Source organism: Lycorma delicatula, chromosome 5 (genome assembly GCF_047948215.1).
Source record: "Lycorma delicatula isolate Av1 chromosome 5, ASM4794821v1, whole genome shotgun sequence".
Taxonomy (NCBI): Eukaryota; Metazoa; Arthropoda; class Insecta; order Hemiptera; family Fulgoridae; genus Lycorma; species Lycorma delicatula.
The window spans coordinates 133,867,455-133,888,800 of NC_134459.1; the positions used below are offsets into that span (position 1 = coordinate 133,867,455).

At 29.3% G+C, this 21,346-nt stretch overlaps 1 protein-coding gene across 5 annotated transcripts in view; it reads right to left on the minus strand.

The window, feature by feature from the left end:
- The window catches only part of LOC142325397 (uncharacterized), a 70,415-nt gene that overhangs the window by 16,442 nt on the left and 32,627 nt on the right, over positions 1-21,346 (minus strand). For 3 of the 5 annotated variants that reach the window (XM_075367124.1, XM_075367120.1, XM_075367122.1), the window contains 4 exons: positions 11,188-12,786; positions 9,277-9,448; positions 6,413-6,525; positions 189-989 (listed from right to left, as the gene is read on the minus strand). In XM_075367124.1, the coding sequence (XP_075223239.1) occupies positions 941-989; positions 6,413-6,525; positions 9,277-9,448; positions 11,188-12,786 (1,933 nt within the window). In that variant the 3' untranslated portion in view covers positions 189-940. Of the gene's footprint in view, positions 1-188; positions 990-6,412; positions 6,526-9,276; positions 9,449-11,187; positions 12,787-21,346 lie in introns of those variants that run through there. The other 2 variants (XR_012756527.1, XM_075367123.1) reach the window with 2 other exon arrangements.

Consider the following 21,346-nt stretch of genomic DNA (forward strand, 5'->3'; position numbering starts at 1 on the left):
TAAAATCATAAAAAGTTAACATATATAAAAACAAACAAGTTTTAAGAATGAAAATATATAATAGTGAAAGTCCAAAATTGAAATTTGAATAAATTCAAATTTCAATTTATTCATATGTTAAACTTTTTATTACTAATAAAATCTTCACAAACATGATCAATTAAGCATGAATTACTCTATGAGCCTGCATCACAAATTAATTGTAAAGATTCAAATTTGTGTTTCTTAATTTCAAGTTATATTTAATATATATCATCAGAAGGGGAAAAAACAGAGCAAAAGATTAATTAAAATAATTAATGATATATGAAAAACTCAAATATTATAATATGAACTGAAAAGAGATATTTTAAGTTTTGAAAGAGCCGATTCTGTAAGAATTTTTGTTAGTAGGTTAAATACATTACATATTACTACATTTTCTGAATTAAGTTACTTATTACAATTTAATAAGATTAATTACTTATGTGCAATTTTATTATCGATGGCATGTTCAGAATCATTATTTCCTAGCATACTCAACTGTAAAATTAGATAACTACAAGATTCAGATCTAATACCAAAACAATTACGGAGACGCTTCTGTACTAATCATTCAATTTTTTTATTTTGAAAAGATCATTAACTAAATTTGTATCACCTTTAATTAATACTGAATACATTACTTGTCTTTAATCACTTAGATAAAGCCCTCTGAAAATAATTTACAAAAATAAAATAATAAGCTTATGTAACAAAAATATTTTTTGAGGTTTTTTAAAACAATATAAACAGAGAGGGTAACAAGTACTGACATACAATAATTAATTCATACATGTAACAACAAACACATGATGGATATCAGCTGGTAATTTAACAAACTTATTATAAACTAACTACCTTTCTTACCTTGATAAATCTTACCCCTTTCATATGTCAAATATACAAAGGACAATTCTATTTACATAACAACAGGACCAGCCCATGAAGAAATTGATGATAGAGGTTGCCTGAAAAAAGTTAATTATAATTTTTAAACAACTTCATATACCATACTAATACCAATCTCCTAATAAGTAGAGGCAGTGTATAGTGGATAGTTTCATAACAAGTGGTTTCCTTAATCTATTGCTTTACATTATCACAAGCTTAATCACTGTTTCCATCCAAGTACCAACACACTAAAGAAATATTGATGAAACAAAACAACTAAATTTTACTTTTCTTAGCAATACTTTTTACTTAGCAATTTTACTTTTTCTAAGAAAAAGTAAGGTAATAAGTAAAAAAAAGTAAGAAAGTAAAGAAAACGTACCCCAGAATTACAAAAAATTAATTATTAAAGATGGAACTTTTTTTTCAAATTAGAATGATCTAATTTTAAAAAATGAGAAATTAGAGGTAAGAACAAAATTACACATGTATAAAGCACACAATTATGAAGCTAATGAGTATTAAATAAAAATTTGTCTGGCTTTACAATAAGATTATATTTTCTTTAAAACAATGTTTCCAAGCATAAACCTAATTGGTTTTTAATAGGGAATTAATAATTTAGGAGTCAGGAGCATTATATCTTAAATTATACACTACGTACCTTCTATGAAAGCAATGATGTTTATTTTTATATACTTAGTTCCTTACTATAAGCAGAGCAAGGAATAATTTATTAATCATTCTACAGAATAATTCAATGGCTGGACTTTATAAAATTTAAAATTCTATTTTAGAATTTTAACTCTTATTTTAATGTTTAACTTTTTTGAAGAAGCATACAGAAAACAGATGATACAATCTTTATAAGTTAATTTTTTTAAATAAAGTACTTACATTTCAATAAAAAAATAAAATACAAAAAATATCCAGATAAGAATGTAAAGGTCTGTAATTCCAAACAAAAAAAATCAAATTAATTTTAAAAAAATCATACAACAGTAGAAAGCAACATAATTTGCCCGTATGACATGATAACCAGAATTACATAAATACTATATCATAGTTTATTAATACAAACTAATGTATAGCAATGCTCAAATGATGCTCACTATTAATTTAAAAAAAATTAAATAATCACATTACATGCATCAATCATCAGATAACCACATAAAAACACAATAATCTGATAAGCAGCAAATACAAATTAGTTGTATTTTTTTATTTTTAAACTGGGTAGCTTAAAACATCACCCCTATTTTTACACTTTTTAGATTTCAGATTTTCAATAATACCAATTTTTGTTTTAAAAATAAAATAAAAAAAATATATAATTTGTATAAATGAATAATACAAACACAGTATCTATCCTACTTTATTTATAACTACATTAATATCAATAAAATTTAACAGCAGCTTAAGTAATGAAAGAGAAAACTTCAGAGAAGAGATATACCAGGTATTTAACAAAGAAACTGAAAGAATTTCAACCCAATAATCTACAAATAAAAATAAAGAAATAGTTCATATAAATAAGGGTCTTGAAAAGCTTTGTTTTCTAGTTATCTGGTGAAAAATTTTGATTTAATGATTTAAGGGTAAAACGAAGCCACACTAAAATTCTTGGAACTTAAATTTAGCAGTAAATTTGAAATTTCATAGTTTTTGACTTGAAAAATGAAAACAGCGTATATAACAATCACCTCAAATATTTTTTTTTTTTGAAAATTATTGTAAAATCAGGAAATTGCAATTCCAAAACACAATTTCTCAGGTTTAATATACAATAAATTTTGTTAAAGTGCCAATAAAAAAATAAAATTTTAGAAAAAAATCTGGAGTTTAATTCAGAGATAATTTATGTAATGACAAGTAAACATTAGAAGAGTAAGATATTTTAATTTTAACAAACCACATAGCAGAAAAATATAATATAATTTTAAACATAAATAAATAAAAAAAGCGTGTTACAACATATTTACTATTGCAATAATTGTTCAAACTGTTCTCCTTTACTGTTCTACAATATTTCAATTTATATAAAATTTCTTAGGTGGTTCTTAAACTTATCAGGATTGTTTCATGTTATTTTAATAGAATTGAAAATTCTTGTAGTAATTCTTGTTTTCTATTTACTTTTTCTCACTAATAATTTCATATAATTACCCTCACTGACATCCACTGGCATTAGGTCAAGTGACCTAATCTTTCTTGATCCAGATGTTCATAAACCTATTTAAATAATTCCCAACTTATTAACAAAAATGAGGAGCGCCCTGATGTACTGAAAAATCATTCCTTTTCTTAGAACAGAAATGTTTTGTAAAAGAATCCTAAATTATTCTTTAAGGGAATTTAGGTATATATTTCCCCTAACACAATCTTAAGAAATAAATGATCCAATAAATACTACACCAAATTAACATAAAACCTGTGCTGAAACTACTTTCTACTGTGGATTTTTAAAACTTCAGTGATGATTTATCAACCTGTTCAAAGATTTCCTCATCAATAAATAAAACAACTTTGTGACATTTTCTTGAAACCAGTAACAAAGATGTAACAGAAATAAATATCAAAACATAAATATCTATAACAAAATATAAAATGTAGCAGATTTTTACAAAGTATTCTTTTGCCATAATATAATGTCCAACATAAACTGGTGAGATTTTAAATTTGTTTAGTCTTAACTCTAGGCTACATCGAACTAGCCAAATTATCGTCTTATAAAGTTTTGCTTTTAAAGTTATATAAGTTCTGCTCTTCTTTGGCAAGGCATTGTTCTCTGTATTCAACAGAATACTATCAAAATGAAATAGAACCAGTTGTAAGTAAACACTGAAATATGAGGTGAAGGATTTTGGATTTAGAGTCCTTCTATTAAACAATTTTTCTTGATATTCACAATGTGCAGCCAGCAAATTTCCATTACAATACCCATAAATGAAAATTATGTGTGCATGTTCTTAATTTAAAAACTAAAAGGCATTTTTATAAAATGATACTAAACAGCAATTTTCTTCAATTCTGAAAGCAAAGCATACAAAACTACTCAAATGCAATACACAAATTTAAACTGTTGATCGGCCGGCTGAGAATACAGCCAACTTTACAAAAAGATATCTACATTTATTTTTTTCAAATTTCTTTGTTTCATTACCAATTGATTTTGTTTCAATATATTTTATGATACTGAAGAGATTCTGGTATCAGTTTAAAATTATAATTCAATATTTCTCTGCCATGTTCCAGTCAGTTTTGTTTGTAACAAAAGTCAAATTTCTTTAATTCTAGTTCATATTCATATTCACATGATGATACATAAATTTTCTCTGTTTTCTGGCAATTTAATTATGTAATTATTAGTATATGTAAAATTAAAAAAAAAAATCTATTTTGCAATAACAATTTTCTGCATTTTACAATAATTATCCAAATACATTTCATTCAATTTTTCAGGTCAAAAACCACATAAACCGTCAAATTTACCCTTGCATTTTTAAGTTCTACAACAGAAATCAGAAAATTTTTAACCAGATACAATCAAAAAACAAAGCTATTTCAGGACCTGTATTTACATAACCTTTTTTTTTACTTTTACTTGTAGAACACGTCCTCAAATTCTTTTCATTTCTTTTGTGTGACCTATATATTTCTGTAGAATATGATAGTTCTTTTTCCCCATAAAAAATAAATTTATATGTATGTATTGTAAGTTTATTTGAGACAGAAATAAAGAAAAACTTCTGGAATGGGATATGCATATGCCAAAATTGCTTATACTAGAATCTGTTTAACAAAGACATTAATAATTATAAATAATCATATATAAGTCCTTTCTTACAATCAAAAATTTTTAATAAAAAAGAAAGCCACTATTATACTAATGTCTAGATCAACAAAAATTGGTTTTTAATGGCTGGCTCATTTTCATTAATGAAAATTAATGTTTTCTTATAGTTACCTTTTCCTGAAAAAAGGTTTATTAATGCTAAAATTTGTTTTTGTAAAATTTTTTTCTCTGAAAAATGCATACCAATTTGTTTTATGTTTCTATATATTTATTTTTTACATTCGTTATAGAAAAAAATTACTTCTTATTTAAAAACAACTTTTATCAAACACCTGCAATACAATAATTTATCACAAAAGTTTAAAATTTATTTTATTATCTTTGTTAATATATTTAGATTTTTTTTTTTTTAAATGTATATTTAGTTAACTATTCTACTATATAACAGCTTATAGTTAATACATTATTTAATTGTATTTTCATTTCAATATATTTTCTTTCAAATTCCTAAAAAAATACAAGTGTTCTAACATGATAATTATATTTTGTTTAACAATTAATTCACTTAACACATAAATCTTGTATGGTCAAATAAAGTTGATGATATTTTATTTGAAAATAATATCTTTTTTTGCAGAATAGTATTTACATGAAATGATTCTCATCTAAATATACATCAAAATCTCAAATAATTGGTACCAGCCATTTATAGGTTAAATATTTTACTAAAAAAATCTACTAAAAATTTTAATTTAAAGTTTTAACTAAGTGAAAAATATAAAAATTATTTGAAACTACTGAATAAATACAGAAACACATATATGCAACATATATTTGCAAGGCAGGACATATATTTGCAAGACATATGGACTACCATTTTGTAAAAATACTGTAGCAATATTAGATGACTGCTTTATACATGTTTTATTATATAAACAGACATATCTTTAGTAAAATAAGCCTGCTACTAATGAAATATATTGATCAGTGAATATTAGAATTCCTCAGGATAATAAATCTACACATTGACAGCCAAATAGTTTTAGCAAAATGGTTGTTGGGCACCTTGATAATTGAAGGACTGGAAAAGATCCCTTCTCCTAAAAGAAAGCTATCTGACAATTTACAAAGCCAATATGTTTTGTTGTAATGACAACAAAACCAATTACCAAGCCAATTGTTGTAATGTTGACAGTAGCCAACAACTCTATTTTTTAAATGTTTTCAACTAACGTTTTTTTATACCATGATTTCTGGTCCATGAAAATCAGCTCAGTAAACCCTTCTTTGAAACCTACCAGATTACCTCTTCCCCATATTTCCTTGCGCAGATAAGAAATCCAGCCCAAGCCAATACTTCCCACTTCTAGGCAAGATAATTATCATACAGAATACTATAATAAAAAATTAATAATATTTACCATCATATGAATTCCTAGCAATTCAGTTGCAATTCATTTACACCTAAAGTGGATTAGAAAATTCTATGACAACACAATTAATTAGACTTGCTAATTCAAAATAGTGAATTTAACATGCATTTAAAATTTCTCTATAGAGAAACAAATAGGGATGTTTTTATCTTAAGAAAAGTATTATTTATCTGGCTTTAAAAATAAACTATTCAGTAAAGTGTTTAGCTATTTCTGTTTACAACAAAAACTGATTTTATAATCATTAATGAGTTTCCAACATAAATCTTACCTTTTATGATCCTTTTGGGGTATTTTCAAAGTAATATGTCGTTCGTTAACTTTCCGCTCCATTTCTGAGGATAGCGGAATCGTATTCGTTTTAAACACAAAATTAGACTCAACCTGTAAATAAAATCATAATGAAAAGATCTATATTAAAGTTATTTTTTTAAATTAGGTATTATGAGAATTACTGATATTTGGTAGTTGAACTGAACATTTAATTAAAATTCGATCTTAATAAATGACATTACAGTCCTCTGGGTTACATTATTAGTTTCTTTATTCTGTCAAGAAATTAAAAAAAAAAAAATCTACTTTATAAACAGTTTACTTTTGTTATTTCTTTTCTTATCTTAATTTCTTGACAAACCACATTTAAAAATCTAAATATTTTAATCTCTGTTGGTGTATATTTTTACAAATTTCACCTTTTTTATTATTGTACAGAATATGATGTACACCTTGGTTTTCTTTTCATAATTAAAGAGCAAATTAATTTTATGCCTGATCTTTACACACTTTAGCCTGAAACATGCTGCTCAAAATACTGCCTGAAGTATCACACTAAAAGTTTAAGATTATACTCGCTGATATTTACATTCCCATAGCTAACTTTATTTTAAGATGGGATATTTATTACACAAGTTCAACCTTTTACATGGGAATAAGGTATGGAAATTTTATAGCATTAAATAGCCAAGTCTGAAGCAATTAAAATCCAAAGTCTTCTGCAGGAAAGACTGATAGTATCAGTCCAACAAGGAAGTTTATAAATTATTAACAAAATTCTCCCAATTAGTTTTCAGAAAACCACACTCCCAACAAATTTCAAGACAGACAAGGAAAATTTTCAAAAAAATATACATGTTTTACAGGACAACCACTATCTACAAACCACAAATCACTAAGACTGATATAATACATCAACATTATTTATTTCAGATTTCTGGCTCTTTATTGATCTTTACTGCAATAACAAAAAGGCACTACTTTTTAACTAAATATGTATTCTATCTCTCTCTCTCTCTCTCTCTTTATATATATATATATATATATTTTTTTTTTTTTCCTTTTCCAAATATTGGTGTAGGTACTGCAGTTACTGATGATCTTAAATGAACATGCGAACATGCTGACCCGATGTTAACATCAGGGAAATCATCAGTTGAGCAATGGCTACTGGGCAGGAGAAAAAAATTGCATACTATGGTTTCATGAAAGCAGATTGTTATTACTGTTCATAGATGTTTTCATTTTAGAGTAAGGCCGTGATCCTTCTAATAAAGACTATTAAATGTTGGCATCAGCAGTTTAAGGATATAGGAAATGTAGTACATAAAAAAGGCGCTAGAAGACCTCCCAACACTGTGGAAGTTATAGGTTTGGCAAACTTTTCAGAGAAGCCTGACTAAATCGACTTGCCATGTGTGAACTGGGAATACTACAACTGATAATCGTGAAGGTTCACAAGTGCTTAACAGTTCATGCATACAAAATTCAGTTTGTGCATGCAATTGAAGACGAAAACAAACTACTCCATTAAAATTTTGCTGTGGAGATTGTTGATAAGTGAACAAAGATAATGTGTTTTTAAATAAAGTAATCTTCTGTAACAAAACTGCCTTCCTTTCTTCTGGTCATGTTAACTATCATAATTGTCGAATCTGGGGTAGCAAGAAGCCATTTGAGAAACACAACATGATAGCCACAACTTTTGGTGTGCATTGAAGTGATCGAACCATTCTTCTTTGCCAAGTCAATGGTTACTAGTGCTAGTTGTCTACACATGTTACAAGAGTATGAGTACCACAAATTCTTCATCATCAGCAACCCAATATTTACTACATGAACAATTTCTTCAACATTGGATTGGCTGTGATGGACCAATTACTTGACCACCTCGATCCCCTGATATTATGCCATTCAATTTCTTTCTTTGGGGATTTATCAAAGATGGTACGTACAACAAAGGTATAGTCAACACTGCGAACATCAATGAACTAAAAAGAATCATCAAATAAGTAGTTAATGGTATAACTCCATATTCTTTGTAATGACAATCTTCGTAATGTGTGGCATGAAACTGAATATTGCCTAGGCGTTTTACACACCACATAAGGTGCTCACGTGGAACTTGTTTGAAGTGTTGTAAACAAAACTGTTTGAAATCCCCTGTTCAACAATAAGACATGCATGAAACTACATTGCTTTGTTATTAACGATATGACTGCAGTCTGATATTCAATTAGAGTACACATTTTGTAAATAAAAGCTAAAATTTTGTTATGTGAACAATGTGTTAAATTTGGCCAGAACTCAAACTCAAAACCCTATGAAAAGGCAGACAAGTTACCACTCTAGCATCAAAGTTAATCTCATTTACCTATCAAAAATATCAGCTACAAATCAGGTACCAATAAGATATACAGCCAGAGTAGAGTTACCCCTGCCAATTAAAATGACAGTTAACAGCACAGTTATAAATTAATACCAAAATATCCTACACAAGCTACAGTAATCTTGAGACAAAACCCACCAAATACTAGGAAGGAAGCGACCAAGAATAAGGGAAAGAGATGAATGACAAAGTTATCATGTACTTAAAGAAGGGTAGCAAAATGATACAAATAATTCCATCCAAAGAGGGAAGTAAACAAACCAAATAGCACGCCATTTAACAAGTGCTAATAAAGTAAGGCGCTTTATAACATGACCATTTCAGAAAAACCCCCACCCATTTCCAGAATTATCTGGCATGCAGAAATATCTGATTGACTGATAAATTTTTCATCCATATGTTCAATAAGAGATCTCTGGTTCACATTCCAGTCAAGTCTTGTTTATTTGTTTAATTTTACATATCATATTTACTTGAGAGGGAGGATTAACTGGAAGTGCTTCTTCACTATTCAACAGAAGATCTTGCATCGAGCTCAAGTTTGAAAGCAACTCTTCTCCCTCTTCTAAAATTTCATCCCTTAGTTGTAAATAATGATCTCCATCTTCTTGCGCTTTATTCACTCCTGCATTCCAAACTTCACACCTGCCATAATAGAAATATTTCTTTTTCAGTTAACAGAATATAAAAATATAAATAAAATTAAGACAGAAATAAACCTAAAAGAAAATGTCTTATATAACAAATAGTAGAATTAATTTTTTTGCCCACATACATTTAATAGAGCTAGGATAAGAATTTAAGTGTAATTAATAATAATTTACAAATTTATCATAAATAATGAACACCAAAGTAGAAAGTTCAAATGATTCACTTACTGTGCAATTACTGAAAACATTGTTTGGCATCACACATCATCAAAGAACAAATTACTACAATTAAGACACCAAAATTTTTTAAATCTTGTTATATAACAATCTATGATAATAAAACTGTTCTAATCATATATATATGATGAAAGCAAAATAAATGCAAAATCGCCACATCAGTTATTTCATCAGAGAAACTAACTTAGCAAACCATCATTATTATAATTAAACTTCGTCCAAATTCACGAATTATCTCTGTTTCTTTGTATTTGTATAATTTTTTTAGTATAATTCATAGTTTTTATCAAATCCTAAAAATTTTTAATCTACTTTCCACACTGTGAAAATGATTGTATTAAATGATTGTAACAGTATTGCTACACTGATAATTTATAGTTAAAATTTTTAATTGTACACATGTTCAACATTGTTTAAATAATCTACTCATTTTTAGATAGAAATATGATCTCATAGGTCATAGATGGAGCAACAAATAGCAAATTTATCCAAATTACTGAAATGATTTATAAATAAACCAAATGTAAATAAAGCATTACATTAACATTAAAAATATATATTTCTATTTAAATATTTTTTTATGCAGTTAAGATTACAAATATATTTTTGGGTGCAAGATTAGATTTTTTCCAATTATTATAGTAGGGTTATCGATATAAAATAAAAATTCAACTGAATTAGAGAAGAATCATTATTCCCAATAAATAGCACTGAAAAATTATTAATAATTAAAATATAATTAATCTATTAAATAAATTAATATGTTAATAATAAAAATTTTTTTATTACTTTATTATTATTATTACTAGGAGTGAAAAAAAAATGTTATCATGTTTAGTTATTAATGAAATCAATAACTAGACTGTCATGTTATTTACACTAATATTATGTGTAACAGCATTTTTTACTCCTACATTAATTTGTTATTTTTATTTTTACTTCTAAATCAACGGAAACTGTTCAAAATTTGGTATACAATCAAACCAGTTCTGTGTGTGTGTGTGTGTGTGTGTGTGCACATGCACGCACACACAAAAAACTGGACATTTTTGGTGACAGATGATGAACAAAATATGTTTTGGGCTTAACTGAACAAAACATTTTCTTGGGCTTATCTTGAAACTTTCAGTATGATCAGGAAAATCAAGTATGCTCATAAGGGACTGAAGGCCAGTTCAGATCAAGTCATAATCCCAAAAATATTTATTCACAATAATAAACTGTTCATTAAGTTTTTAACGTACATATTAATTGAGCACATCCTGCAGTTACTTCATGAATAAACACAATACTTAAACATCATCATCCTCACCATCGCAATTAATATTGCCTCAATCATAGGCATTTCATTTGCATGGCTATTGAGAATAATATATATATATAACACAAAGAATAAATTTTTATGTGCATTTAAGCAGGCAGTTTACATTTCTGTAAAGACTTTTTATGAATAATTACATTTAAAAATAAAATTAAATAAGAATTTTGGATACCTACCATGGTTGAGGTGTGTTACTCCAAATCCCAGCAGGCCAAGCTGCAACCCATCCATCAACAGTGATACAAGTGGCTGTAGAATCTTTCTCAAGGCAATCTTCTGCATGTCTTTCATCACCTGGGAAATAGAACTCTTCACTATCAGAGCTCACAGATATTTCTTCGGTCTGACAGAACTTTTCATTCTGGCAAACCTTAAATTTTGGGATGAAATTACCAGAAGTTTCGAGAGAATCGTCATTGAACTCCCTATATTTCTGATCTTTATCAGAATCTAAATAGAAAGCACCACTCTCACTGCGGAGAAAGCAAGGCTTGTCCAAGCTGTTAGATATCTGAAAAGTAGTACCATCTGCATACTTTGGAACAGATGGAACAACTCTATCATGTACACTTGCATTAGTCTCTTTAGAACTAATTGGCTGAAAGTGAGTACGCATAGAAGTTAAGAGATCTTCATCATCATCCCAAACAACACCAGTAACTTGTTCAGGCCTCTTCCAGCAATTCAATAATTTTGGTTTGGTGGGACTATACTTTTCAATCAATTTATCGATCGACTTTATTGGAACAACTTCTTTGAAACAACTGTCCTCCTTATTGTGGTTCAATGTTGACAAGCTCGAATCGATATAATTTTTGCAAGTAAAGAATTTTTCTTCATCGGTAATCATACAATTAGCATTTTCAATATCTGATGACCATTTCTTTTCCTGGAGATAGCTTTTTTCAGCGTTCTCAAAATCAGAATTCTTCTTGCATGGTATCTCAAGATAAATATTTTCACCAAATCCCCAAGGATCACTGATTTTTTTATTTTCTAATATGCTGGTATCATTTTCATTATTACTCCATACTGAACAACCAGAAAGTGATGGAAGAAGGGTACTGTTATTTATATTATCATTACAGCTATCAGATCCATTACATCCTTCTATAGAAATGCTTATACCGTCTGTTTTCTCGGACCAAATTGAGCTTGTTATATTTGTACCACACTGAATAAAAGGACCGTTAAAAGAGGACATTACATTCTGTTTATTATTTATATTCTTATAAAACTCAAAAGGGAGACTGTCTGAAGAATTGGTCATATCAGGAGAATCTAAAAGTTGCTGGAAATCCATAGGAAGGTCTTCATCACATCCACTAAGATCATCCGCTGATTTGTCATTTGCCCATAAAGCTCTCATTCCATAATCAAACTTTGATAACAATCTAGCTAGATTAGGATCATCAAGACGACGTGTTTTACCACCATCTAGAGTTACCTTCAATTTTAACATATCATCCTTGCGATCCAAAGACTTAGCCATGTTTTTTCTAACCTTCTGAGTGATTTGTTGCTTTATCATTGACCTTGATCTCATTTTTTCATTACCAACATCTTTAAAGCCCTGGTTTTCTTTGTTTTCCTCTTCCCATTTACTTTTTGTAGCTACAAACTTTTCTTTACATCCAATGTTTGATACAGATTGATTTTTACCAAATGAGCATCCTAATATCTTTTTGCCATTCCATACTGAAGTGTTCAACAACTGGGAAGTAAAAACTTCTACACTACCTTTTGAAATTAACGGAGGAAAGGCAGAATAATATCTGAAACAAATAAAAACAATATATATTAATAAATTTACATACAAAACTGCATAATGCAGAGAACAATGTGTAGTACACCACATCGGGGAAACCAAAATTGATAGCAATCCCAAATTACATAGACAATGTTCTTAGGGTATATTTTACAGAAATAATAAACATAATTAATATACACAAAATTAATTATAGCATAGTATAATAGATCAATTCTTTATTTCACAAGTTTGTAAAGTGTTCAAAGACAAGAAAAAAATTCCAAAAACTACAGCATTCCTCAAGAGAAATTGTATAATCAATAAAATGAAATAATTAATTAAATGAGAAAAAGAGATAACCTTGAGTGTGGAAATTCTTTTTAGGTGGATGTTGTAAACCTACCAACAAACCAGAAAGGAATTATAAAAAAGATCATAAATAGTGTATGACAGTTTTTATTCTGTTATATATTTTGATTACAGAATTCTTTTGATTTCTTTTGAGTATAACTAAGGATGAGGAGCATAAAACCGATCTGCTTGAGACTAAACACAGTTGTCACATGTAGCATTTTATAAATGAGATGAAATGAAAATTTAATTTGTTATGTTTGAAATCAACCTAATTGAATGCTATTTTTTAACCAAATTATGTATGCTACTCTTTGCTGGAATAATGGTATATGCATGGATATTTTTCTGTGTATACATGATGCAGTTCTTTTAAAGGATTCGGAACACAAAATCTTCCACTATGGCAACCCTTTGCTCGACTTAATAATAAGGAATTTTAGAAAAAACCAACAACAATGTTGCATTACTGCACTGAAGTGTGAACAGTGCAAAACAATGGAAAAGAAAATATGATGCTACCAGATGTGGCAGAAGAAAGATGCTAGACTGAAGAGAATTAACAGTGCAATGGATTATTAGATCCTGGAAAGGAAGATGAGAGAATATGTTGGAAGAAGAGTGATTTGGGTTTAAAATAAAACCACATCTATAACAAATCTGACATTTATGATGTGATAAAGGATATAAAGATATTACAAAGTGGGAAGGATTTGGTGATGTCATAGACTGATATTGTAAACATGTCAGTAGTATCCAAAGGTCATTCATTATTAATGAACGCCTAAGTAAATGTATTGCAAGAAAATGATCAAAAATGTGATTCAAATTTATAGCACTGGAAAAGATAATAAAAAAGAATGATAGAGTACGGATAATAGAGTTGCAGAAATTAATCCAACAAGAATGAATAAGTTAAGACTAAATTAGCAGAGTTGTAAGAAGTTTGAAAGTGATAAAATGAAAGAAGATATAGAGAAGAGGGAGAGGAATGTTGTTAGAATATTTCAGGAAAGTTATACGAATATAGAAGGGGGATGTAGTAGGGGGAGATTTCTGAAGGTTTGTAGGTCCTACCTACAGATCATTATATAAAAGGAAAGAAAAGGGAAGAGGGATATCAAATATATATAAATTCTGTAATAATATTTTGTTGAATGGGAAAGAATGAAAAAAATTTGACAAGAGTAATAACATTCACAATTAATAGGTGCTAGCAGTAACAACAAGAAAGGTGACTCAAACTGCAGTTCAAAATGGCTTTGGTTTTAAAACCACCCAGTATTGTCACACACTCAAAACTTACCTTTTTAGGTAAACTACTCTATATGTATATATACCACAACAGTTTGTTTTTTGTTTTTTTTTTTTTTAACTAACTGAACTGTATAATTAAAAACAAATAAAACATTAATCGAAAATGAGATTAAATTAAGATTTAACTTATTCAGAAGGTATTTAAAATTGTTTACTTTTATACTAATAAACAATAAAACGGGGTGAATCTATTAAATATTTATTTTTATTGGGAAAAGATTATTCTGAAATAAAAATACATTAAATTTTAAATGTAATTTTTTATGGTACTTTTGACAGAAGACAGTCACAATAATAATTGTTTTCAGGCGGCAGCAATAATTGCACAGTCACAATTTTCATGTAAAATGGCTGGCTAGTAGTGCATTTACTATAATGGGGGATAATATTTTTTCTACTTTTGAATTCAACCATGTTAGTAAAAATATATGTAGTAAAATCAAGTATATTTTTAACACAATTTTTTCTCAATTTTATTGTGCTTTCTAGTCCCTTCACATTCTTATATTAGTGTAATTTATTTTAATTTCTCTGTAGGAGCAAGCACAATTCCAGTTAATCAGTTTATAGTGACAATACCTCTGCCCAACCTGGTAAACCTAAGGATTGTTCATGATCATATTTTGATGATATCTTCTGGAACAGGAACTTTTAATTATCTAGTGAGGTACTATTTCCACCATATCCTTTTTTCAGAATCATGTAACAATAAACCAGAAAAATAAAATGTTCATGTTCTTTCTTACAATATCTGTTCTATGTTTCTGTACATTACTTATTAATTTTTTAATTACCATTTTACAGAGAGTTTTTAGAGACTAATTTAAGCAATTTTGTTATAAAGAACAATGTACTCTAAGACATAACATTTTATCTTTAAACGAAGATAATAATTCATGAATTATAGAAAGGTGGAACAAGTTAATATACGCTAAAATTTCAACTGATATACTTGTAATCAATCAATCAACAACCGATTGCAGTAATTGTAAAAAAAAGCAATAGCAAGCTTGTAATAAAAGTTACAGTTATACTAATATTAATAAAAACAATTGATCAAGCTGTTCTGCTGTCATATGAATAACAAAAAAAAAACAATGGGTAGAAAGCTGATAGTTGACAAAAAAAAATGTAATTTATAGCACGATATTTCATTTACAAAAACAGTAGGAGAAACTAAGACATTACATATGACTAGATATATACATGGGCTAGAAACTGCTATTTATGAGGAAGGACATATTCAATTTTGATCAGTCAAATTTATTTTTCAAAGTATTTCATAATAAAAAACAAATTGAAAAATATCAAAAGAGGGATTCACCATTTTAATCTGATAAACAGGTATGGACTAAATAATAACAATCGTTAGTTATTACGAAGTTAAGAAATTGATATCCTAATTTTAGTGAATATATCTTTAGACTAATTTTTTTTACTTTTAATTAGAATTATAAAAAATTTTTTAATAGGATTTTATTTTTAAATTAAGAAGTTTTTATAATTATTATTTAATGTTAATAAAGAGATTAATAAATTACATCCTACAAAATAAGTATCTGCTACCTTTACTTGCTGAAATACAGAGCGTAACCACTTAAAAAATTACTACAAATAACAGACACAGAACATTCTAATTAAGAATTTCAAGACAATCAGCCAAAATAAGGCTTTCAGAATAAGAGCTTTTTTGAATGTTTTTAAAAAAAAAAACCTTCTCCAATCAATTGTCTGAAATTTTTTCTTGGCAATCAACTGACAAAAAAAGACTAAATTGCTTTGCGTCAATTATTATTATCTCATCAATTATTTTAACAATCGGTTTTAACAAGATCATTATATCAATTATAATTTTATAAAATATATTATCATTGTATAAATTACAGTTACACTTACCAACAATTTAAAAATATTTCCAAGTACTTTAAGAGTACCTACTCCATGATCAAGGAATTCTTATAAAATGTTAATTCAAAATTCATATGTCATATGTATAGTTTATAACTATACATCATCCCGGATCATAGAGTAGCAATTTGGAAATATATTTTAAAATTGTTGGTAAATGGAACTTTAATTATACAATTAAAAAATACCAACGGTGCCAAATGCTTAGAAAATTAAATCTAAACAATATTATCATTGTCTCAAAAACTGTACAGCAATTATTTTTATCCACAATTATTTTTCAACAAAAGAGAAATATAGACATCATTATGTGGACTAGTAGAAGAAAATAAATCAAGGTAAAGAAAATTAAATTCAATATAAAAACATCAATTACATTCCCACACCACAGCATAATGCACTCTTGCCATATTAAATAGGTACAACCACTGCCCAACAAAAAATATTAAGATTTGATTGCACATTATCATTTTAACAAAATTTTACTGTCACAGTATTTACGTTAATAACTCACATACACAAACAAATCTAGCCTAAAAAATGCTTCTATTACATTGTAAACAAGTAGCCCAGTCAAATTAGACACAAAAAACCAATCAAGAGAGATAAATGTTGGAGTTTTGAATTGGCACAGTTGTTTCTTCTTACCTACATTTGAACGAAATAAAAAGTCCTGGTGGGTGGGGGATGAGCTCAAGTGGAGCCTTTAAAGGTGACCTTTTTTAGTTTTTCCCTCATATCCCTGAAACTATCACTTGCAGTGAAAAATTGTATACATAAAAATTGAAGCTGACAAAATTTCTTACAAAAATGGTTCTATGCGTTTTTTTATGTAGGACCAATAATTTCAGAGCTATGAGCTTCAGAAGTTTTCATATTTATTCAGGACTACGGTTTTATTGCATTTTCCTATGTTTTAAATGATTTCAAACACATGCATTCGTACATAATATGCATAAAAAATAAAATTATAGTCGATAGTATTCAAATCAGCAGTTTTACAGTGAAGGAAATGAACTCTGCATTCCAAGACTTTGCTGGCCTGCATTTTTCAACAGAGGAGCAGCATGTGGATCATAGTGTGTCATGGCAAACAAGAAATGATGCAAGACAAACTCTTTGAGTGGTCTGAGCACCCTCCCTTTACAGAATCACCTGTACTAGTATCCTTGGCAACAGGTATTGTTGCAAACTGTGATGTACACTGCCACAATGGCTTGAAAGAACACTAAGGAATTGAACAAGAATACAATAGAGGAATACAAAATAGAGCAAAACTTTGGAGATGAAACAGGCTCAAAAAGACAAAAGTCTTATCCTTGGCCTCTATGAGCAGCACATCAATACTAATAATTAAGTGGTGGTTGTGGATCCACTTCTCATAATCCAACAAGTTGCTATTTCCAAGAAAAATGACAAGGATCTACAGGATCTTCTGTGTTATGAGTCGGCTGGCGCCTTTCCCCTTAGTTCTTTTCGATGACAGTGGGATGAGAAAAATGAAAAGTTGGCTTTATATGAAGTTTTCCCAGTTCACAAGAACGCTGAACGCTCCATCTCAAGCTCAGCGTAAATGTTATCGATGGTGGCTTTCTGTTACGCTGTGTTAAGTGGAATACAGCCTCAACTTTCTCAGTTTTCACAACCAATATGTGACTTACATAAAGAGACACTACGATGAATACTGCACTGTTGTGTTTGTTTACAACACAGACACAGTCAACAGCACAAAATGTGCTGAACAACAACCTCTAAGCACCACAAAGACGCCAGTTGACACTGATTTCACCAAAGGAATTGCAGTGACGGTTCAGCAAGAACGGTTCCTCGGTAATAAGAAGAACAAGGCCAAGTTCATCAGTATGCTGTCTCAGAAATTGATCACAAAGGGAATTGAAGTGAGACAAGCTGATGCAAAGGGAATTGAAGTGAGACAAGCTGATGCTGATACAACTGTGCGATGTAGAGTACAAATTTTCAAATGAAAATGTAGCTGTCATATGTGCTGGTCATGATGACAGCATCAGCCCCACCTGAGACCAACATTCTGTTCATCAAACCAGGGAGAGGGAAAGTGGAAAGCAGAATGTATTCCTCCTTGGAGTTGCAAAAACTTGACTTTGCCAAAAGCATCCCTATTCATTCATGGGTTTAGTGGATGTGACACTATCTCATCCATCTTCAGGAAAGGCACGTCAATGATAGGACTGCAGCCTCAAAGCTGTATCCAACATGTTATAAGTCTTTTTCAACAACACAGGAGGTCACTGAAGCTGGCCAGGTGCATGTTTCTTGTGTTGTACCATACCTTTGAACATCTCAACACCCACCAATACTTGGCTTTTCTCAATCACTAAGATCAAGTCAAACCTACTGTCCTTGCCGCCCAGCAGCACTCTTACAGAGTATCTGCTAGTTCAAAATTGGTTGGGCAGCCTTACAGATTGAGGTTGGGCGAAGGGCATAGACAGAAATCTTTGACCTCCTTACAACCGTGGAACCTGCAGTCCCCCCCCTTCTTCTTACAGCACAAATTTTTGTAATTGTATGACAGACTGTGGGACTCGTGGGTATCCCAAGGTGGGAATCAACTGCAAAACAGTATATGGGAACTGTGAGGGAGCCTGCACCAACAGCCCTCCAGTAGATGACAAATGCTGGACGAAGAAGAAAATAACAACCTTGACGAGATGATTGTTTCTTAATAATGGATAATGAATAATATAATAATGAAATTTGAATAAATCACAATGTTTGAAAATACTGTTACTTTCTTGGCTGTGTAATGTTGAAACTATTGGTCCTTTGTAAAAAAGCATAAATTTACTTTTATAGGAAATTTGTTAGTTTTGATTTTTATGTATACAAATTTTCACTACAAGAGATAGTTTCTGAGATATAAGTGAAAAATTAAAAAAAATCACCTTTAAAGGCCCCCTTCAAGCTCAACCCCCAACCACCAGGATTTCTTATTTTCTTCTAACTTAGGTACCAAGGGAACAACTGTGCCAATTTTAAAAACTACATGATTTATTTTACTCGATTTGTCTAGCTTGATTGGGGTGAAGTAACTTATTTTGAATTGAATTTAACAAATAAAAATAATAAAATCAAATTCAATGAAAATGGAAAAAAGGAAATGTTAATCAGTAGTTTACTAACTGATTCAAAAAATCATCTTACTGTAATAGCAAAATCAAAAGCACTGTTTCCAGATATACTGGATATCACTGGCTAATGTTTGTTGAGGAAGACTCATTTTATTCCCATCTATTTTATATTTTCAAATGTTTCATCAAAAAGGTACCCCAGTGGAAAGTGATAAAAAATTAGTATTTAATAATATATTGAAAAAGGTAAGACACGCTGTATTGTAGTAGGTCATGTCACGATTCTGTACAACAGTAGGTCAGGTCATCTCAGGAATGGAGAGGAAATCACATTCAGGAGAAGTGATGGAAACCACCTCCTCCTCTCTCATTCGAGGAAATATAACAATGATATTTTGAAATGGACAATTTTATGAAAAATTTTACACAGGTCTGTTTAAAAAATAATCAAACATTTTTAATTACATACCAACAAAGATACTTAGTGATTTATGGTTGCCAGCATTGTGTTCCACATAACCTCCTCTGTAACCGCAGATTCTTGGATTGTTGATATCTTGTTTAGATTTCACATTATTGTTATTTGAGGGCAATGTGTTTAAGTGTTAGTAGCAATTTTTGTAATGTGAGATTTTTGGGAGAAACAATACAATGTAAAATTGGGCAAAACATTCACAGAAACTTTTCAATTTTTGAAACAATCTTGTGGAGATAATTTAAAAGTGGTCATCAGTCAATTGAAGATGACCCTCAACAAGGAAGGCCTTCGACTTCAACTGATTGACACCCACGTTTAGAATATCAACGATCTGGTGTGTGAAAATTGCCGATTGACTGTCAGAGAACTTGCAGAAGGGGTTAGCATCTTAAAGGGATCATGCCATTACATCCTGACTGGAAAATTGAACATGCAGTGAGTTGCAGCAAAGTTTGTTTCTCGTTTGATGACCGAACAGAAAGAACTTTGAGTAGACATTTGTCAGCACCTCTTGAACAAGCCACTGAAAATGAAACATTCACGTAAAGGAAAATAATGGGAGATGAAAGCTGGGTTTACAGTTATGACATCAAGACAAAAGTTCAATCATAAAAAAAAATTGTACATTACAAAAATCACTATTATAAATTGCTTCTAACAGTTAAACACATTGCACTCAAATAACAATAACACAAAAACTAAACAAGATATCAACAATCCAAGAACATGTGGTTTCAGAGGAGGTTATGCGAAACACAATGCTGCCAATTAACATTACTAAATATCAGCTGGCATGTAATTAAAAATGTTTGGTTATTTTCATTTCACTTAATTGCATGGATCTCAATGGAGAATTTCACAAAAATTGGAAAACATGTTTGACTGTAACTGAAACACACAAACAGATGAAATGCCAAATTATAGAATTAAAAGAACATATCAAGTTAGTCGCTAAATTATAATTTTCTTGTTAAATTTTATTCTAATTTTTTTTAGATGAATTCATTTAATATATTAACTGCCATATAATAATCATTGCAATATCATTACTAGGAACAAAGGAAACACATTTTTTTAAAAGCTCCAACATTGATGATATAACGAATGAAAATTTCATGTGGCTATAATTTGATAAGAGATATAAATTGTATATTTTTACATATGTTAACAATATATTTTTAGAAATTGTTTCATTGAAATTACGGAATTGAAAAAAATTACAAATATAAAAAAAAAAATCAGTGAAAAATTCTTTATCTTTATAACAATCGATGATATATAAATGCTTGCAAAGGAGAGAGTGTCAACAAAATGTGCTTACATTTACTTAACTTTTCATTAAGAATTTTCATCTTCTGACTGGTAGTGGAGAAAGTTGTCTATTATGTCTTTTGAATTGGAAGCAAGATGAATTTGATTTT